This window comes from Sorex fumeus, unplaced genomic scaffold, assembly GCF_029834395.1.
Source record: "Sorex fumeus unplaced genomic scaffold, SorFum_2.1 ptg000063l, whole genome shotgun sequence".
NCBI classification, from domain to species: domain Eukaryota; kingdom Metazoa; phylum Chordata; class Mammalia; order Eulipotyphla; family Soricidae; genus Sorex; species Sorex fumeus.
The window spans coordinates 76,084,881-76,105,281 of NW_026606120.1; the positions used below are offsets into that span (position 1 = coordinate 76,084,881).

A 20,401-nucleotide genomic window follows, 5' to 3' on the forward strand; every position below is an offset into this window, starting at 1 on the left:
CCAGTCAGTAACAGCTCTAGTCCAGCGGTCGTCTTTAAATCTCATTACGTGACCAGCCCATCTGATTTTTGACACCTTGGCAAATGAGACAGCGTCCCTGATTCTTGATCGTCGACAGATGTCGGAACTCCGGATTTTTTCTCTCATTTGAGTGAAACGTGATATTCCAAGCATAGCTCTTTCTATTCTTCTTTGGGAGACCTGAATAGCGTTCTCATCCTGTGTGCGTAGGGCCCAGGTCTCTGAGGCATATGTTAATGCAGGAAGAACAGTGGAATCAAAGAGATGTGCCCGGAGCCGGAGGTTCTTCGTCCTCTTAGCTATTTCTTCGACGTTCTTGAAGGCGTTCCAAGCCGCTCTCTTCCTCCTGCGCAGCTCGAGTGCCAGGTCATTTATCATGTTGATTTCTCGACCTAGGTACACATAGCTGTTGCATTCGGAGATGGCCGTTCCGTTGAGAGCGAATGGGGCATCAGGAACGAGGCTGTTTCTCATAAACATTGTCTTCGTAAGATTCAGCTGTAGTCCTACCTTTCCACACTCACGGTCAAAGTCGGCCAGCATTTGTGCCGCTTGGCTGATGTTTGGTGTTATTAAAACAATGTCATCAGCAAAGCGGAGGTGGTGTAGTTGCCGACCATCTATCTTCACTCCCATTCCTTCCCATTCTAGTTGTCGCATGATGTTCTCGAGGGTGGCACTGAAGAGTTTCGGTGAAATGGTATCACCCTGCCGCACCCCTCTCTTGACATCAACGATCACTTCTTTGTAGAATGGTGAGATCCTGGTAGTGAATCCGCAGTACAGCTCACGGAGGATCTTGATGTATTGGTCTTGAATGCCCTGAGTGGCTAGGGCTTCAATGACCGCTTCCGTCTCAACAGAATCAAAGGCCAAATCAGGGTGGATTAATAGTAGAGGAAATAAGGTACTGGCCTGCTGGGCAACTAACCCCAGTTTGAATCCCTGGCATCACATAGTCCCCCAAGTACTTCGAGGGTCACTCTGAAGCACAGAGCCAGCACAGTAACTCCTGAGCACCCAGGGATATATCCCCCCTTAAAAATTAAGGAAAAGAGGGGCTGGAGTGATAGAACAGCCAGTAGGGTGTTTGCCTTGCATGCGGCCAACCCAGGTTCAACTCCCAACATCTCATATGGTCCCCCTGAGCACCGCCAGGAGTAGTTTCTGAGTGAAAAACCAGGAGTAACCCCTGAGCATCACCAGATGTGACTCAAAAACTGAAAAAAAAAATAAAGAAAATTAAGGAAAAGAGAAGATTATATATTAAAAACTGAAGAAGCATTTTCTTGGACTAATGATTCAGCTCAGTGTAGAGTGTCATATGTAGACCCTAGGTTCCTTCTCCAATGTCACACACAAAAACCTAACCAAGGGAAACACAAGAAACATTTTCTCAGATTTTTCGTCAGCTTGAAACTAAATGAAAATGTCAGGAGCCAGGGAGATAGTACAAGGGTTAAAGTGCAAGACCTGAGCCTTACCCGGCTACATGGCCAGCATGTCCTCCTGGGCAGCACCAGAGTAGCCCTGAAGGTCCCCGAGCAGTGTGAGGTGTGGCTCCAGTGGTCCCCAGTGTCACACTCCTCAGTGGTCTGGCTGCTCACATCTCTGCAACTATGTGTCCTACGCACTCAACCTCCAGGCCCTGTTGGCCAAGAATCGCTAGGATTGGCCCCTCCCCACACTGAACTTCACTCAGGGCACAACCTCTCAAGGAAAGGAAAATGTATAACTGAAACCCAACCACAAAAATTTGTAAGTCTACAACTGTACCCCATGGTGTTTTGCTAATAAAAATTTTTAAAAAAAAAGGAAAGGAAAATGAATATTAGTGGCTATAAATATAATTCCTTGGCGGTATTTGGTTTTGGGGTCACACCTGGTGGTGCTCAGGGCTCACTCCTGACTCTGCGCACAGGGGGCACCCCTGGCAAGCTCAGGGGAAATGGGGTGGTAGGGCTTGAACCCAGGTCAGTCATAAGCAATGCAAACACCCTACCAGCTATACAGAAATAAAATTTCTTATAATTTTTTGAGGGATAGAAGCTATTCTTGCCAAAGTGGGGGATGGCCAGATAACACAGCCTGGAGCAGCAGTATAGCAGATTAGGGGACTTACCCTACATGCATCTGTACTTTCTCCCCAGCATCCCCTATAAACCCCTGAGCACTACCAAGTGTGATCCCTAAACATAGAGGCAGGGGTAAGCCCTGAGCACTGCAGGGTGTGCCCTCCACCAAAAAAAAAAAAAAAAAAAAGCAGAGCAGGTGCCCAGCAACCTTTTCTAGAAGCCTGTGGATTGTTGCCATCCGTGTCCTGCTGTCTGTGGCTGTTGTTGGAAGGGTCACTCCCTTGTTCCTTTCTCTCCAACAAGGTTCTGAATCAGACAGAGGATCACCGCCAGAGGGTTCTGCAGGCAGCTGCTAAGAGCATCCGGGTGTGGTTCATCAAGGTACGGAAGATGAAGGCCATTTACCACACTCTGAACCTGTGCAACATAGATGTGACCCAGAAGTGTCTGATTGCAGAGGTCTGGTGCCCTGTCACTGACCTGGATTCCATCCAGTTTGCACTCAGAAGAGGCACGGTGAGTCTTCCTGGAGCAGCCTATAACTGGAAAGAGCAAATCCAGCAACAGGAGCATGAATTAATTAACATTTTTACTTTCAGAGTTCCAAAACTTGCTCATCTTTTAGCCTGGCAATGTATCTTCTTGTTACTTGTGTTTTTGGTTTTTGGGCCACACCCCATGGTGCTCAAGAATCGCTCCTGGCAGGGATTGGGGAACTCTTTGTGGTGCCAGGGATTGAACCTGGATCTCGCATGCAAGGCAAGCACCCTAACCACTGAACTATTGATCTGGCCATGACAGTGTGTTTTGTATTACATTTCATAATCCACTCTCTCGGTTCATTAGATAACTTCTTTATAATCCCAGCAGTGATAGTAGAAAAAGAAAGAAAAAGGTTCTGTTAGGATAGAAGAGGAGACAGCAAAGAGAGAAAAAAAGGAAGCCAGAGAAAAGCTTGTGAGGCCCGCCTGCCAGTGTTACCACAGGATGAGCAAAGGAGAAAGAACCACCAAAGAGGCAGGAAAAGGAATGGTTGGTGAGCAGGGGGATCCCCTGAAGAGTAAAGACTTTCACCAGCAGAACAGGGAAGCTTTCTGGTGTCAGACACTTGCATGTGGGAGAAAAGACTTCTGGATCTAGGGGTGAGCCAGTTGTTTTGAATAGCTCAGATAGCCTGTAAGGGCTTAGGGAGTTAAGAGTTAGTAATAAAGCAAGAGTCAAAAAATAGACTTTGATGGTCAGAGAGATAGTACAGCCAGGAGGGCACTTGCCTTGCATGAAGCCGACCCTGGTTCCATCCCTGGCATCCTATACAATGTCCTGTGCACCTCCAGGAGTAATTCCGAGTGCAGAGCCACAAGTAACCCCTAAGCACCACTGGGTGTGGCCCCCAAAAGAAGAATAAATAAACTTTGCTTTCTCCTTAAAACAAGGATTGAACATTGACACTTGCAGAAACCGAAGTGAAAGACTCTAAAGGAGACATCATGTTTTCTTTGGTTACATGTTCTAGAATTTATGTTCAGGATATTTTCCCTGAGACTTATTTTGAGTTTTTCATTGTAATTTTTGGGCTGGAGCGATAGCACAGCGGGTAGGGCGTTCACCTTACAAGCGACCAACATGGCCGACCCGAGTTCGATTCCTCCGCCCCTCTCGGAGAACCCGGCAAGCTACCGAGAGTATTCGATATGCCAGACACAGTAACAACAAAGTCTCCAATGGAGACGTTACTGGGCCCGCTCGAGCAAATCGACGATCAACGGGAGGGCCTTTACCTTTACCTTTTACCTTTACCATTGTAATTTTTAAAAATTATTATTATTTTCTTACTGGATGGGGGAGGGACTGTCTCCAGGATACTCCAGAAGTCTGACGACCATTCCAAACAACATTTGGTTAGCTGAGCTGGCAGTTTAGTGCCAGAGCCCAAGCCATGGTGCTGCTCAGGCATTATCAGGAGCTTCCAGGACTACACTGGGCAGTGCTTAGCATCTGCCTGTGGTGCTTCGATCGAACCAGGACTGGGTCCATGGGAGGATGTGCCTTAATTGCTGTAATATGTCTCAATCCCTTATTCTTTGGTGGGGTGTACTTCCAAGCCGTATTCAGGGGACCTTGCAACTTACAGGTCTGTCCAGTGCTCAGACCTATGGAAGCTGAGGTGCTGCCGGGAGCCTCCAGGGTCACTGGGGTGCTTGAGGGCTTCCAGACCATATATGTCAGTGTATAGGGGTCTTTGGGATTATACCCACTGAATCTTGGGGGACTGTATGCCACAGATCAAACTGTGGCTGGGTGCACACTATCTTCCCAGCCCCTCATTTTAAATTTTGTTGTTCATTTGTTTTGGGGGTGTTTGGGTTAGTGGTAGTCAGAAGCTATTTCTGACTTGGCTAAAATGACCCCTAGCAGTGCTCGGGGAACCACATGTGGTGGAGAGTTTTTGAACCAGGGATCCCAACTGGAGATTTGGACCAGGATCAGCCACACACAAGTGAAGCACCTTCCTGTCTCTCTGGCCCTCATTGTGCATATGAGATCTCGTCCAACTCTCCATAAAGACTGGGAAAGACTGAGATAGAATTTGCACGAAGGGAAATACACATGCTTTATGTATATAGTTTGGTGGGTCGTGTTGGTCTTGTTTTGATTTGGGGGGCCACGTCGGGCAGTGTTCAGGGGTTACTCCTGGCTCTGCGCTCAAGAATCACTCCTGGTGGTACAGTTAAGATGGGTCTTGATAAATAGATGCACCCATACCACGCAAATAGCCCTGACTTTTACATGACGTTTCTTGTTTCCAGGAGCACAGTGGCTCTACTGTGCCCTCCATTCTGAACAGGATGCAGACAAACCAGACTCCCCCAACCTACAACAAAACAAACAAGTTCACCTATGGCTTTCAGAATATAGTGGATGCATACGGGATTGGAACCTACCGAGAGATAAATCCAGGTAAGAGATTGTGGATCTTCTCCCTCTGAGGGCTTTTTTGTGTTTTGTCTTTCAAAGGCTCCCTTTGAGGGCCCTTGAGGTACGGGCCTGAGAGTGTGACTGGTTGAACACAGACTTTCCATGTGGGAGACCCAAGTTTGATGCATGGTACCCCGTGGATCCTAACACAGGATCTTTAGCATCCTAGTACATTGATGTGATTCCCCCTTCCTCCAAAATTAAAAAAAAAAAAAAAAAAGAATGTCATTGGCCAGTTAAATTCAAAGTTCAACTCTAGTGTAAATCCAGGTCAGAATCTGCTTTCCTGCAGGTTCCGGCTTCCTCCCGCTTCTCTGGTGGATTTACCCAACTAGGGAGTGGTTGCTGCACGAGAGAAAAAGGTTGGCCTGTCCCTGGCGCAGTATCCCCAAGGTGAGGAAAGGTAGTTGAAGGGCAAACCGCTGCTGTCGGAGCTAGACGCACCTTTCCTTTCCTTTCCTTTCCCATGTTCTTCTTGATTTAAAATGTTAGGATGATGGGGCCAGAGCTATAGTCCAGTGGGGAAAAAGCTTGCCTTGCCCATGGCCAACGTGGGTTTGATCTCCGGCATCCTGTATGGTTTCCTGAGAATTGCCAATAGTGATCTCTAAATACAGAAGCCAGAAGTAATTCCTGAGCACCACCAGGTGTGGCTACAAAACTAAAAAAAAAAAAAAAGAAGAAGAAGAAGAAGAGGAGGAGGAGGAGGAGGAGGAGGAGGGGGGGAGGGGGAGGAGGAGGAGAAGAAGAAGAAGAAGAGGAAGAAGAGGAGGAGGAGGAGGAGGGAAAGGGGAAGGGGAGGAGGAGGGGGAGGAGAAGAGGAAGAAGAAGAGGAGAAGGAGGAGGAGGAGGAGGAGAAGAAGAAGAAAAGGAAGAAGAGGAAGAGGAGGGGGAGGGGGGGAGGAGGGGGGAGGAGGAGGAGGAGGAGGAGAAGGAGAAGAAGAAGAAGAAGAGGAGGAGAAGGAGAAGGGGAGGGGGAGGGGAAGGGGAAGGGGAGGAGGAGGGGGAGGAGAAGAAGAAGAAGAGGAAGAAGAAGAGGAGGAGGGGGAGGAGGAGGAGAAGAAGAAGAAGAGGAAGAAGAGGAAGAGGAGGAGGAGGATGGGAGGAGGGGGAGGGGGAGGAGGGGGGAGGAGGAGGAGGAGAAGAAGAAGAAGAAGAGGAGGAGGAGGAGGAGAAGGAGAAGGAGAGGAGAAGGAGGAGGAGGAGGAGGAGGAGGAGGAGGAGAAGACCATCAAAAATAAATTGTTGGGGGGTCCAGAGAGGAGGAGGAGGAGGAGGAGGAGGAGGAGGAGGCCATCAAAAATAAATTGTTGGAGGAGGAGGAGGAGGAGGAGGCCATCAAAAATAAATTGTTGGGGGGTCCAGAGTAGGGGGTTACTTGAGAAAATGGGAACAGTAGTGGAGGGAAGGTCACACTGGTAGTAGGATTGATGTTGGAATATTGAATGCCTATAACAAATGCATCATGAACAACTTTGTAAACTGAGGTATTTAAGTAAAGAGGAAAAATAAAAAATATTCGAGAGGGGCTGAGGTGCAGCTCAGTCTTGCATGTGTCTGGGTTCAATTCCTGGCACCATCAAAATAAAATGTTAACAGGAAGTGTATGCTTTGCATGCAGGAGCTCCTGGTTCAATCCCCAGCACCCCCACAGTCCCCAGTGTTAGTGGTAAGCTCAGAAGGTGCCATCAGGGGTCGGAGCAGTTGCACAGTGGGTAGGGTGCTTGTTCCCTTGCACGTGGTCAACCCAGGTTCTATTCCTGGCACCCCATATGGTCCCCTGAGCACCACCAGAAGTGATCCCTGAGCACAAAGCCAGGGGTAAGCCCAGAGCCACCACTGGGTACAGCCCCCAAACCAAAAAACATACTTTGTTTGTGTTAGCACACAGAAAGAAGTATGATATCAGGAATTGTTGCCATTTTCTGTGCTTATTATTTCTTTTTTTTTTCTCATAGCTCCGTATACTATTATCACTTTTCCTTTCCTATTTGCTGTGATGTTTGGGGACTTTGGCCATGGAATTTTGATGACCCTTTTTGCTGTCTGGATGGTGTTAAGAGAGAGCCGCATCCTCTCCCAGAAGAATGAGAATGAGGTAATATTTAATATACATCTGTGTCGGGCTGGAGAGATAGTACAACGGGTAGGGCTCTTGCCTTGCACATGGCCAGCTTAGGTTGGATTCCTAACATCCTATAATGCCCCCTGAGCACCTTCCAGGAGAGATTACAGTACGCAGAGCCAGGAGTCATCCCTGAGCACCACAGGGTATGGCCTAAAAACCAAAAATAAATAAATAAATAATAAAAGATAAATGTCAGGTGGAAACTTTATTTTTAATCAGACATTCATTATGAAAAGTATAATCTGGAAGTCTTTTAAAGAAAATCTGGAGACTTTATAGAGAGCAGAGAAGTAACATTATAGCATAGTCATTGTAACACTATAGAAACTCTGGGCTGGAGCAATAGGACAGTTTATTAGCATGCTTGCCTTGTATACAGCTGACCCAGGTTTGATCCCCATCATGCCATTTTGTCCCCCAGGTCCCTCCGGGAGTGATCCCTGAGAGCAGATCTAGGAGTAAACTCTGTGTACCACCAAGTGTAGCCCCAAACCAAAAAAACAAAAAAATTTAAATCATAACACTACGAGGGACTATGGTTGACATGCTCTAAACGTGGGCTTTGTTATTATCATTGTATTTAGTCTCTGACCCAAGCTTGGATAAAGTGGGAGAGTCTGTTATATTCTAAGTATCATGAGTATCATGGGCTATATTTCATTGACTTCTTTCTTCTGGTTCCCAGATGTTTAGCACTGTGTTCAGTGGACGGTACATCATTCTGCTAATGGGTGTGTTCTCCATCTACACTGGTCTCATCTACAACGACTGCTTTTCCAAGTCTCTTAATATCTTTGGATCATCCTGGAGTGTGCGACCAATGTTTACAATAGCTAATTGGACGTAAGTTGCAGAAGAAGTTAAAACACAAAGCATATTTCTTTTATGTTCAGCTCTGATTGTCCAGACAGCAGCAAGCTAGTGCTTTTTTAGGAAACAATTCCAGTATCTCTGTTTCAGAAGAATGCATTATTCCCTCTCGTTTTTTTGCTCCAGATGCCTTGGGATTATTTTTCTCCTGCAGTATCAGAGAATCAAAACTATAAATTAAGCACAGACTTTTTTTGGGTTTCAAATTAAGAGCAGATTCTGCAGCAGAGATACTGAGAGCATGCTTTGCATGTAGGAGGCCCCCAGATTTGATTCCTGGTGTCACCTGGTTCTCAAGCACCTTGCTGGGGTTAGCCCTTGAGCACTGCCAGGTCTAGTCCTAACCACCACCACCACCAATTAAAAATAAATAAAAGCAGATCCCCCTCATTTTGTACTTGATTGTGTAAGTGTATTTAATTCTCTTGTCTCTAACCCCTTCTAATTCTCAGATGTTTGTGCCTCATCTTTAATAGCTGTACTAGTTTCTGTGGGGATCAGTGTCTGAACCCCAATAGTTTTTCCCTCTCCTGAGATAAAATAAATGCAGCTTTTCTCTTGACCTGGCAGGGAAGAGACTCTCCGGGGGAACCCTGTTCTCCAGCTGGACCCAGCCATCCGTGGAGTCTTTGGTGGACCTTATCCTTTTGGCGTTGATCCAGTAAGACAGCTTCTTTACTAAAGCAGCCTCTTTACAAGATATCTGACACCTGATTTTCTAACTGTAAGAGAATTAAAGTGAAGATAAAAAGCTGTTGGGGGTTCCCAAGGGATAGTGCAGCAGGGAGGGCATTTGCCTTGCCAGATTTGATCGAACCCAGGTTCAATCTCTGGCATCCATATGATCCTCTTAGCGTTGCCAGGAGTAATTCCTGAGTGCAGAACCAGGAGTAACCCCTGAGCATTGCCAGGTATGACCCAAAAGCCAGAAAAAAAAAAAAAAGAGAAAGAGAGCTGTTAGGGGGTCAGAGTAATAGTACAGTGGGTAGGATATTTACCTTGCACGTGTCTGACCTGGCTTCAATCTCCAGCATCCCATATGGTCCCCCAAGCCCCACCAGTAGTGATCATTGAGCACAGAGCCAGGAGTAAGCCCAGAGCACTGACTGATAATGACCCCACAATGAAACAAAAAAAGAGTTGTTGGGGCTGGAGTGATAGCACAGTAGATGGGGCATTTTCCTTGCACATGGCTGACCCAGATTCGATCCACAGCATCCCATATGGTCCCGTGAGCATGCCAGGAGTGATTACTGAGTGCAGAGCGAGGAGTAGCCCTGTGCATCTCCGGGTGTGACCCAAAAAGAAAAAAAAAAAAAGAGAGAGAGTTGTTTAGGTTTTAGTTAATATATTTATAGAAAAATTTGGAGTATCTGTCCAGATCTGTTCTTGTTCTTTTTCTATTTTTGTTTGTTTGTTTGTTTGGTTTTGGGGCCACACCCATCGATGCTCAAGGCTTACTCCTGGCTCTGCACTCAGAAATTACTCTTGAGATGTTGGTGATTGAACCTGGTCTGTATGTGCTAGGCAAACGCCCTACCTGCTGTCCTGTCTCTCCAGCCCTTGTCTAGAATGCTTTCAAGCCAGGAGACTTCAGCATTTTCTAGTGTCCAATTAGTTTTCCTCTCCTGCTGCTTTCTGAGGTAACTGCCTAATCACTTTAATTCCAGAAAGATTAATTTTTCTCCAAGTTTAATTTATTTGAGTTGAATTTAGTGTGCTTTTATTTTTAGCAGATTTTTTTTCAAGTTTACCAGCATAACATTTTTTTTGTTTGTTTTTTGTTTTATTAGTGAAACACCATGAGGTACAGTTGTAGACTTACAAGTTGTTGTGCTTGGGTTTCAGTTATACAATGATCAAGTACCCATCCCACCACCAGTGCCCATTTTCCACCCCCACCAATCCCTCCCAACCCCCCCACCCCCCATCCCACCCTGCCTCTGTGGCAGGGCACTCCCTTTTGTTCTATCTCTCCTTTTGGGTGTTTAGCAGATGTTTTAACAAAGCAGAAATAGCCTTTTCCTTGGGGTTCTTAGATTTCTTTTTTTTCCCCCCCTACTTCTGGAAAGATCCAGAAGTAAGTTCTGAGCACTGTCAGGTATGATCCAAACACCGAAACAATAATAATAATAATACTAAAACTTTTAAAAATTATAAAATTTCACCATGTAAGTGAACAGAGGTTTTCCATTCAAGAACTGTTGGTAATATCTTGTTTTTTGATTGGGACAGATTTGGAACATTGCCACCAATAAACTCACCTTTCTCAACTCCTTCAAGATGAAGATGTCAGTTATCCTTGGTATCATCCATATGATGTTTGGAGTCAGCCTGAGCCTTTTCAACCACATGTGAGCCACCATTTCTGTCTGAGAATGTGCACAGTTAACACTTTTTTCTAAAGAAATTCAGGGGGTGGGGTTAACAACTGAGGACACAAAGCCAGATATGGTCCACAGCAGAGCTTATGTCTTTTATGTGTGTGGCCCGTGTTTCTTCCCTAGTGTCACGCCCTGAGCACCACCAGAGCTGGCCCTGGCTTATAGAACACAGCTAGTGTGGCCAAAGAAACGAAACAAACTGAACCCGCTTCTGCAATTTTTTGCTGGTTTGTTGGTTTGTTTGGGGGGATACACCAGTGGTGCTCAGGGCTTACTCCTGGCCCTTCACTCAGGGACTACTCCTGGCAGCTTAGGGGACCATGTGAGGTGGTAGGATGGAACCCAGGTCAGCTGCATGTACAGCAAATGCCCTACCCACTGTCCTATCACTCCAGCCCCTCTATTCTGCATTTTAACAAAGTATGTCTAGGACCAGGAAAACGGCTCAAAGAACTGGAGTGTACATGTTATGTGTAGGAACCCCAAGTTTAATTCCTGCCACCTCATACCCCCAATTGCCAGGAGTGGTCCCCAAGTACTGTGTCCCTAAACACCATCTGGCATGCCCCCTCCCCCAGTAAAGAAAGCTCTTGTAAGAATCTTACGTTCTTAAGTGAAGCTCTATTATTGTTAGTCCCTTAATGATGTATAGTCCCCATGAAGAGCTTCAATAAAAATCTCGTAAAATTTTCATCAGAACTAATGAATCTTTCTCCCCCATATAAAATGTCATGCTGCAGGCCAGAGGGATAGTGCAGTGGATGTAGTGTTAGCCTTGCATGCGGTCAACCCAGGTTCAATACCCAGCATCCCATATGGTCCCCTGAGCACCGTCAGGAGTTGTTCCTGAGTGCAGAACCAGGAGTAACCCCTGAGCATCACCCAGTGTGACTCAAAAAGGAAAAATAAATAAAATGCCATGCTGTGGTCACAGAAAGTATAGGACCTTTCTAGTGCATTTCTCCTGGGAAACTAAGGGGGTGGTTAAAGACTTACTTGAGATTCAAACTTTTGGGAATAACAGTTAATTGTGGTTGTCTTTTGTTGCCTCCTGTACCCTTCTTTGGTTTTTGCTTCCTGCAGTGAAAAAGACGGAATCCAGGAACAGGAGAGATAGCATAAGGGTCGGTGCCTTTGCCTTGCATGCTCTTGACCCTGAGTTCCATGCCTGGCACCATCTTAGAGTGGCCCTAGAGGGCTGCAGAAACTGCCAGGAAGTCCCCCAACCAAGAATTGAATGTCAAGTCCAAGATCTTGCGAGTATTCCACTTGGTGTGGGAGTGGCCTATGGGTCGCTCTCCTTTGACATTTGCTTCCTCTTCTTTCATAGGTATTTTAAGAAGCCTCTCAATATCTACTTTGGATTTATTCCAGAAGTGATCTTCATGACTTCTTTGTTTGGCTACTTGGTCATCCTTATTTTTTTCAAGTGGACGGCCTATGATGTTCACATGTCTAAGGAAGCCCCCAGCCTTCTGATTCATTTCATCAATATGTTTCTCTTTTCCTATGAAGACACTGGTATTGCCATGCTATATTCTGGACAGGTGAGTCAATCAGGGGAGGACTATCTTAGGTGTCACCCAAGGTCAGGAAGCCCCAGACATTGCCATGATCCTTTTAAACGTCTTTCTTAAAAATCCCTTCTGGGGGCTGGAGCGATAGCACAGCCTGTAGGGCGTTCACCTTGCACATGGCCGACCTCGATTCGATTCCCAGCATCCCATGAGCACTGCCAGGAGTAATTCCTGAGTTCATGAGCCAGGTGTAACCCCTGTGCATCGCTGGGTGTGACCCCAAAAAAGAAAAAAAATCCCTTTCTGTCCAGAGATAGTAGAGTGGTTAGGGCACTTTGCTTGCTTGCAGCCAACCTAAGTTCAATCCCCAATACTCCATATGGTCCCCTGAGCCCATAAGGAGTGATCCCTGAGTACAGAATCAGAATTAATTCATGAACACTGCCAGGGTGACCCCAAAACACAAAAAAACCCTTTCTGAAGTATTTAATGTTCATCCCAAACTGGTCTCAATGTGGCCCATCCTCCTTAATGTTTCTGAAAATCACAGTAGCCAGAAAGGAAAACTTTATAACTCATCCTGTGGGTAGTTTCTGGAGTTTGCTTGTTAGTAATGTCTGCTAGTTATTTTGAGACACTGAACAATGATATTCATAGATATCACTGGATATTGTAGGGAGAAAGTATTTGGGTGTGCCAGAAAAACAGTACAGTAGGTAATGCACTTGCCTTGCAGACAGCTTACTCAGATTCTATCCCTGGCTCCACATATGGACCCACAAACCCCACCAGGAGTGATCCCTGAGCACAAAGCCAAGTGTAAGCCTTCAGCATCGCTGGATGTGCCCCGGAAGCCAAAAAAGAGTTATATTTGAAGGGAAGGGGAGAAGTGAATATATGCTCTGAGACAGGAAATTTTTGATCATTTAATGTGATGTACCTGTTCTTTGCAGAAAGGAATTCAGTGTTTCCTGGTAGTAGTTGCATTACTGTGTGTACCTTGGATGCTACTGTGTAAACCACTGATCCTTCGCCATCAGTATTTGAGGAGGAAGCATTTGGTGAGTGTATTTCTGTTGCCAAATGTTACTAGAATTTTTTTTTTAACAAAGCAGTTACTGATTGGGTATAATAACTATATACACGTACGTCTGTGGATGCTTATGGTGGATTTGTGTCAGCTCTCAGCATGAGCACTGCATCTGCTAAGGAAAGAAACATGTCCTCAGACATCTGTACTTAGCTTTGAGTAGAGAACAAAGTCTTGACCCTTTCTGGTCATGTTTGCTCTTGCTGTGCTCAGCAGAATCCAGGCCTGGACCTGTCTGGATATCTCAGTAGCCAAAGACTAGCAAGAACTATGTGGCTGGTGAGCCCATCCATGCCATTTGCCTGGCCAACCACAGGGCTAATGCTGAGACACCTTCTTTTAAAATGAGACTGTATGATGCTTCACCAACCAAGATATCCAGGAAAGAGGTTCAGTTTAAAGCCCGTTGGGTTCTTTTTTTATTCCTTGGTCTTTTAAAAAGCAACATACATACATGTGTTTACAGGATGTATGTATGCATGTGAATTCTGTACCCACACAGTAAAACTGACACATATTTTTTTCTTGCAATGCGGAAGTATTAATGCGGTAATGCCTGGGAAGACCCTAAACATCTTGTTGCATGACTCATACGGCTGTTAGATTATAACTCCTATTGGACAGCAGCTGAGTTACAAGACCCTCCTTCTCCCTTCTCTGGTCATCTTCATCCTTCCATCCGCCCTCCATTCGTCTCCCCCTTCACTCCCGCCCTCTTCTGTTTCCTTCTCCCTTCCTGTTTTCTTCCGTTCACTATCAGGAAGGGCAACCCGTGGAAGCCCCAGTCAGCCCAACCCCGAGCCAACAGGGACTAGAGGCAGCAGCGGCTGCAACAGTGAGTGACTTAAAACCAACCAACCATCACATTTGGTTTGAAGAGGTGGCAAACAGTGCAGCTGAATTCTTTTTAACCAGATTGAGAGCATGGGACACGTGTGCCCTTGGGAAGTGTGTCCTTGTTACTCGTTGAGATGATGCCAGAAAAGATATCCACCTCTTAGGAGTAGATTCTGAGATCATCTTTACCATTGGCCCGCTAAGTTTCATTCTGCTATGTAAGTACAGTCATGTCTCTGGAAGCAAAGTGACTGTTGTTTTTCCTTCAGAGTCCCCCCCCCCCACCTCCCCTCCCCTCCCCTTTTCTTAATCCAAGATGGCAGCTCTTGAACTCACTCACTTCCGTGTCTGCATGTTGTAAATTGGATGACTTTTTTTTTGTTTTCCAGCATAGAGCAAGGACATCTGTGTGGTTCTTGATTTGATGTCCGGGTACTTCTGCTTTAGACAAATGCTTGGACATTTGATCCCTTCTCTGAAGTGGAGACTCATGCATGTCTGTTTTCTTGAGAGTGACTCTGAAGCCCCATGAGTCCTCAGCTGTTCCTGTGAGCCTTCCACTCTGCAGCATGTCTTATGTGTCCTCAGCATCTGCCGTGATAAACAGGGTCACCTGTTCCTATCTTTCTCCCCATGCTTACTCATGACTCAGTAAAAGCATTCTACATGCTTAGCATGACAGTATTTGCCCTTAAAAACATCCTTGAACCAAAATCTTATACTGGTGTCAAAATAGTTCAATTTATCTTCCCAGCAGTATTGATTTGTTTGTACAATGGTACACTGGTAGTATCAGACTCTTTAAGAAAACAGAGTATTTAGGGAGTTAGCCATTTCCTTTCTTAGATGTTTCTGATGATTTTAAATTTTAGAGAACTACCATAATCATCCTTCTAGAATGAGTCTGAAAGTGGTGATTTTTTTTCCATCAGAAGCTATTTCAATGCTTATTATTAATATTGTTTTCAGTTAGGGACCTATTTGCTCCTTCCCCATGAAAAATAGAATTTTTTTTCATTATATGAAGCACATACTGTTTATTTATTGACATTCTTTTCATGTACTCTTATTTTCCCTAGTCTTAGTGAATTTAAAATGTGCTTCTAAGGTCTTGTTGCTTGTAAACCTGACGTCCTCTTCTCTGGCTCTATCTACGTTCGAAGGCCCTAGGCCAAAACACTGCACATTCATTGTGTCTTCTTAGCCTGCTGCCTCTGTACACAAGTGTTTTTCCAGGAGCAGCATGAATGTATTAATGTGATCTTTCTGCTATAGGGACCCTGGATTCTTGACCCTGGGGCTAGAGTGATGAAAACTGACTTGTTTTCATTCTGTGTCATGTCCTTTTGGATGTCTGTAATGGTGTTTCATGGTTTTTCTTTTTCTATTTTTCTGCTTTTGTGTTTGTGTCCTCCACCTTCCTGTAGCTCTCACTCCCTTTGAGCCGGAGAGGTACTTGTCAGTGTCTGCCTGGAAGCTTTCATGCGTGTGCCTCTGCTTGCCCTGCTGCTTGGGAGAAGCAGCAGAAACGGCCTGTGCTCAAGGAGCCTTGATGCCTGAAGCTGGCTTCATTTCCCTGGAGCCCATCTGGGGATGCACTAGAGTTCCCTCCTGTCACCGATCCTCTTCATTGCAGTGAAGGGCTGGCAGGGATGGCACACGTGGTCAGGGGTACTCCCGTGACTCCAGAGTCTGTCTCCTTGTCAGAGTCACCTGAGACACTTTAAAGTTGTTCCTTAAGTAATTATGGATAAAAGGAAGTAAACCATGGCTCATGACTTCGTTGCCCTAATGATATTAAAAACAAAAATGAAAACACTAGTTGACCGTGGTTAGGTCTGCAAATGGCACTGAAAGAAAACACGCCCTGCCCTGCCAGAGTAGGGGGATAGCTCAGGGTAGGGTGGGGGACAGCCAGCCTTTCATTCCTACATAAATCAGCATTTTTCTATCATCTGTTGGTAGAAGCATGGATGTACTTAGGTACATATTTAAAACACATTCAGAAAGTGTGTTTTAAACTGTAGCATTCTTCTACCCTTGATTTATTCAGCTTTTTAAAATGTAGTGTATCTTAGAGATGGTTTCACATTGGTGCTCACTTTTTATTTATTTCTAATACACAGTAACAACAAAGTCTCCAATGGAGACGTTACTGGGCCCGCTCGAGCAAATCGACGATCAACAGGAGGGCCTTTACCTTTACCTACCTTACTTGGGGATCAAGCCCACACTGGTGAGGGTCAACCTCTGAGTCACATTCACTGCTGTAATGCTTTCAAGGGGCCATTCCATAGTACAGTGGGTAGGGAATTTGCCTTGGACACAGCTCACCCGGGTCCAATTCCCAGCATCCCGTATGGTGTCCCCTGAGCCTACCAGGAGTGATCTCTGAGCGCAGAGCCAAGAGTATGCCCTGAGCACCAACTGACACAAAAACCAAAATCAAAAACAGAGCAGAATCCTTGTTCATGGGCTTTGTTTAAATTTCATAAGCATAGATATTCCCAGCAGTGGGACCGATGAGTCCCAAAGCTTACATACCTTTTCAGTTTTGAGAGACAATCAATAATAAAATCTGTATTTGGGGAGAACATTTTTTTTTTTTAATCAGAATTCCAGACCTACATTGTGGACCATTTTTGAGAGTAGTATTTGAGAATGTTTGTCTAATGAAATAGAACCTTTTAGTTGATTCTGATGCAGCTGGTTCTCTGACCAGCATGTGAGAACCCCGCTAGAAGCAAAGGGAGCTTTAGCCCAGCCACTGAGGTCTGTCATTGATGTCAGGTTAGTTGACCATAAATATGCTCCAGTGTCATTTGTGTTGTTGCGAGTAATCCTGAAACTGTTGTTGCGAGTAATCCTGAAACTGTTGCCCATGCCAACCCATGTAAAGCGGGTCTAGGTCTCTTCAGCCCCTTTCCCCTGTTAATCCCACTTGTTCTCTGTCGGGCATATTAACCTCTGTTCTGCCTGGGTTTTGTAGCCAAAGAGCCCTTTTGTCTTGTTAAATGCAAGCTTTTCCAATCCAAATTGACTTTAAAAAGTCAATTTTCTAAATCAGCTTTGGTTTCTGGGGACCCTGCTGAAAACTCTTGCCTGAGAAGTAAGATGGGAGTGCCCATGGGTTGGAAAGAGTTGCTATCGCACTCATCTAGTAAAAGAAAGAAGCTGCTTTTGCTTCTTCCAGTTTTTTTCTTTCCCTTTTAGTGTTCTCTAACTACACCATTTTTTTTTCCCTTTCCTGGGCCTCAGAAGTTCATGGCACCTCAGTAGAAACCTTGTCTTTCACTCATGGAGGTTGAAAGCTCATTAGCGCAGTTTATAGTCACTGTCTGGCTCCCTTCCCTCATAGGAAGTCTGCACTTTCATTTCAGAAAACCGTGGGCCCTGGAGGCTCTCCAGATAGAACCACACTTGTTCAGAGAATCCATTTGGAGTAGGCTTTTCATTCCAGCCAGGATTCTCGAGTGGTGTTTACCAAGGCCAGGCCGATATCTCTTGGTAGAGAAGACAGGGCCCCTGTTTCCCCCTACAGCAGGACCAGTGTAGGCCAAGGCTGGGCTGGGGCGGTGGCGGGTGGGATGGGACCAGTAGCCCGTGTTTAGCTGCTCAGTCCATGGGGTTTGCTTGTGCAAAAAAGCAGATACGCTTTTCTGAGGTTTGTATGTACTAACCATCGCCCTTCCCCACCTCACAGAAATGTCACATGTAAAGCCCAGGCAAATTCGACTCTTTCTGTTCGTCTGTGTAGGGAACTCTCAACTTTGGTGGGATCAGGGTGGGCAACGGACCGACAGAGGAGGATGCTGAGATTATTCAGCATGACCAGCTCTCCACCCATTCCGAGGACGCGGAAGAGGTAAGATCCAGTGGCGTGGGCGTCCTCTCCTTCCATCTCAGCTCGGTCATCATCTTGTGTCCTTCCTTGCCCCCCGCTCCAGTCTTCTTGAAAATACTAATACTAACGAGCCCTGCCTTCTGGACCTCTTAGGGCATGCAGCTTTTTCCAGGGAGCCCCTCTACACGGCTCTGACTTCCAGTATTGCCAGCAGAGCCTACAGCAGTCTGATTAGTTGTCCAATTTCTTGAATTCCACGTGGCCCACAGGGCTCTGTGTGCTTGTTTCAGAGATTCCCTCCCTCCCCTGGCTCTCCTCGGGACAGAGTAGAGGGAAGGCCCCAATGGACAGCAGCCCTCTCGGGGTATAGCATCTTCATCCTTGGCCCCTTCCAAGAGTGGCTCCAGCTGAAACCGGGACCGCTGGCACTTTTCAAGTCTTGGCCTGTTTACACACTCTCATTGCAGGCATTTTCTTTGCGGCTTTTCAAATTGGTGATTGCCCACTTTTTATAGGGAGAGTGAGACATGGCCAGGCTAAGATTTTGTTTTTTTTTTTAATTATCACCTCCAGGCCACCTTGGTTTTTAAAATTCACTCCTCTTGCCTGATCACTCGTAGCATGAAGTCTTTTCACAAACAGCAGAAGTTGGAAATCTCCTCTGCCAAAAAACTCTTTTTTTTTCTTTTTTTTAAGTTAACATGAATTGAGAACCCAGGTGACTGGCCTTTTTAGTCTGACCACTTTGACTCTGTATATCAGTGTTTTAAAAAGAAATTGCAAAGGTTGGGATGATTTTTAAAAATATTTATCTGCATGTTCTGATTGCTGCCGCTGCTGTGGCTGTGTTGGCCGAGGTGGCCCACCTCCACCACGGTGGACCCACTTAGCACCTTGAGCCTTCCCCGGAAGAGGCCCATAGCCTTGTGACTTGTGACCTTGTGTGTGGTTTGGCTCTCCCCACTAAGTGTAAATTTGTGTTTTCAAGCCTCCCGAGGACGAAGTGGTAAGACCCATGCTGGCTTTGCCTTCATGTCTCTCTGTGACTTTCCTTTCCATCCTTGTGATCACTCTGCTGACCCCGCTGCATCCTGGGGCCACCCGTGACACCCGTGCATCCTGCATCTCACTGGCCATTTCTAACGCGCTCGCGGGCCTGTGTTCTGAGAACGCTCATCTCCATGAACCGCATCTCATGCCAATCCCCTGTGTCTTTGTTTCACTGACCCAGCTGATCCGGTACCTCTGAGAATGGCTTTCAGGGTGCTCCAAGTAATGTCTGCTGTGGCATTCTTGAAGTGACTCCCTCGGGAGCTCCATCCTACTGGCCTCTGCCTTCCTTTCTCCTGTGATGCCGCGGTCACTCTGCCACTGGGACTCACTGTTCCTCCCACTCCTCTGAGTACTTCTGGTGAATGCAGACCCTTCCTCCCTGTCTGAGACTCAGCAGCCTCTTCCGCTGTCCTCATCATGCCCCCAGTGAGACTCGCTGGACCTGGCTTGGCATCCATGCTGCCTCCACGTGCCCCAGGGGATGGGGGTTACCAGCTTTCAAAAGGAGGCTTTTCCTGAAATGCGCCCCAGAAATAGGAGTCCAGCCATGTGAGAGGGCATCACGTTCTGCCAGCCAAAAACACAGAATAGCAGGACGGAGAGAAAGGCGGCTAAGTGTCCAGGCCACATCGGGAGCGGAATGTCTTCTAGCTCAGCAGTAATTTACTGAGCGTTGCCCAAATGATGAATTGAGTTTGTCATGTTTAAAGACCGCGCTGCACTGTTTGCACCTTCCCCAAATTCTTCTGTAAAATGCATTGACCCCGGAGGCTGGAGAGATAGCTCAGCGGGTAGGGCGTTTGCCTTGCACGCGGCCGACCCGGGTTCGATTCCCAGCATCTCATGTGGTCCCCTGAGCACCGCCAGGAGTAACTCCTGAGTGCAGAGCCAGGAGTAACCCCTGTGCACTGCCGGGTGTGACCCCCAAAAAAAATTAAAAATGCATTGACCCGAGGCCCCTCCCTTTCCCGACTCTTCTGGCTCTGCAGTGGTGCAGTGGGATGAAATGTTTTAACTGCATTAAACAGACAGTGCTCAGCCTCACTTGGGCTGGGAGGCTCCCAGTGGGGTGCGTCGGGTGAGCGCCAAGAGCATGTTCCCCACTGGAACCTTGCCTCACCGCCAGCCTCTGCTCTACCCAAAGGGTTCCCTGGCCGAGCACCCACGGGACCAGTCAATGTCAGAGTGGTCCTTGTCAACCTTGTCACAGGGGACTGTAAATCAGAACCCCCACCCCAGGGGTTCAGCATCCATAGGGGTTCAGCATCCACAGCTTTCTAAGTAGTCAAATCATTCTGTGTTCATCAGGCATATGCACAATCTACTTCTGCACCCAAATAAAGGTGGCAAATGAAACAGAACCTTTTGAAAAGTCCAGCCTACTTCTCGACCTTTCCCATTTGGGTTGACTGTGCAGCTCCAACCCATAGTTTGGGAGGTGGGGGGTGGGGATGCTCAGTGCAGAGTACAGCAGGTCAGGGAGTCACACAGGAAGCCAGTCGGCCAGATCCAGCAGCGCTCCCACTGTGCCTTCTCACCGCTGCATTCATCCTTCACCCATTCATTCACTTCCTTGGGCCAACCTCTATAGTTCGTGCTGCAGAAG

The 20,401-nt window shown here is 46.5% G+C and overlaps 1 protein-coding gene across 6 annotated transcripts in view; it reads left to right on the plus strand.

Annotated features, from left to right (window-relative positions):
* The window catches only part of ATP6V0A1 (ATPase H+ transporting V0 subunit a1), a 72,292-nt gene that overhangs the window by 42,770 nt on the left and 9,121 nt on the right, over positions 1 to 20,401 (plus strand). For 2 of the 6 annotated variants that reach the window (XM_056126586.1, XM_056126587.1), the window contains exons 10-19: positions 2,400 to 2,612; positions 4,904 to 5,054; positions 7,031 to 7,170; positions 7,886 to 8,043; positions 8,641 to 8,731; positions 10,306 to 10,424; positions 11,785 to 12,001; positions 12,925 to 13,032; positions 13,822 to 13,896; positions 17,656 to 17,763. In XM_056126586.1, coding sequence (XP_055982561.1) covers positions 2,400 to 2,612; positions 4,904 to 5,054; positions 7,031 to 7,170; positions 7,886 to 8,043; positions 8,641 to 8,731; positions 10,306 to 10,424; positions 11,785 to 12,001; positions 12,925 to 13,032; positions 13,822 to 13,896; positions 17,656 to 17,763 — 1,380 coding nt within the window. Of the gene's footprint in view, positions 1 to 2,399; positions 2,613 to 4,903; positions 5,055 to 7,030; positions 7,171 to 7,885; positions 8,044 to 8,640; positions 8,732 to 10,305; positions 10,425 to 11,784; positions 12,002 to 12,924; positions 13,033 to 13,821; positions 13,897 to 17,655; positions 17,764 to 18,730; positions 19,044 to 20,401 lie in introns of those variants that run through there. The other 4 variants (XM_056126588.1, XM_056126589.1, XM_056126590.1 and 1 more) reach the window with 3 other exon arrangements.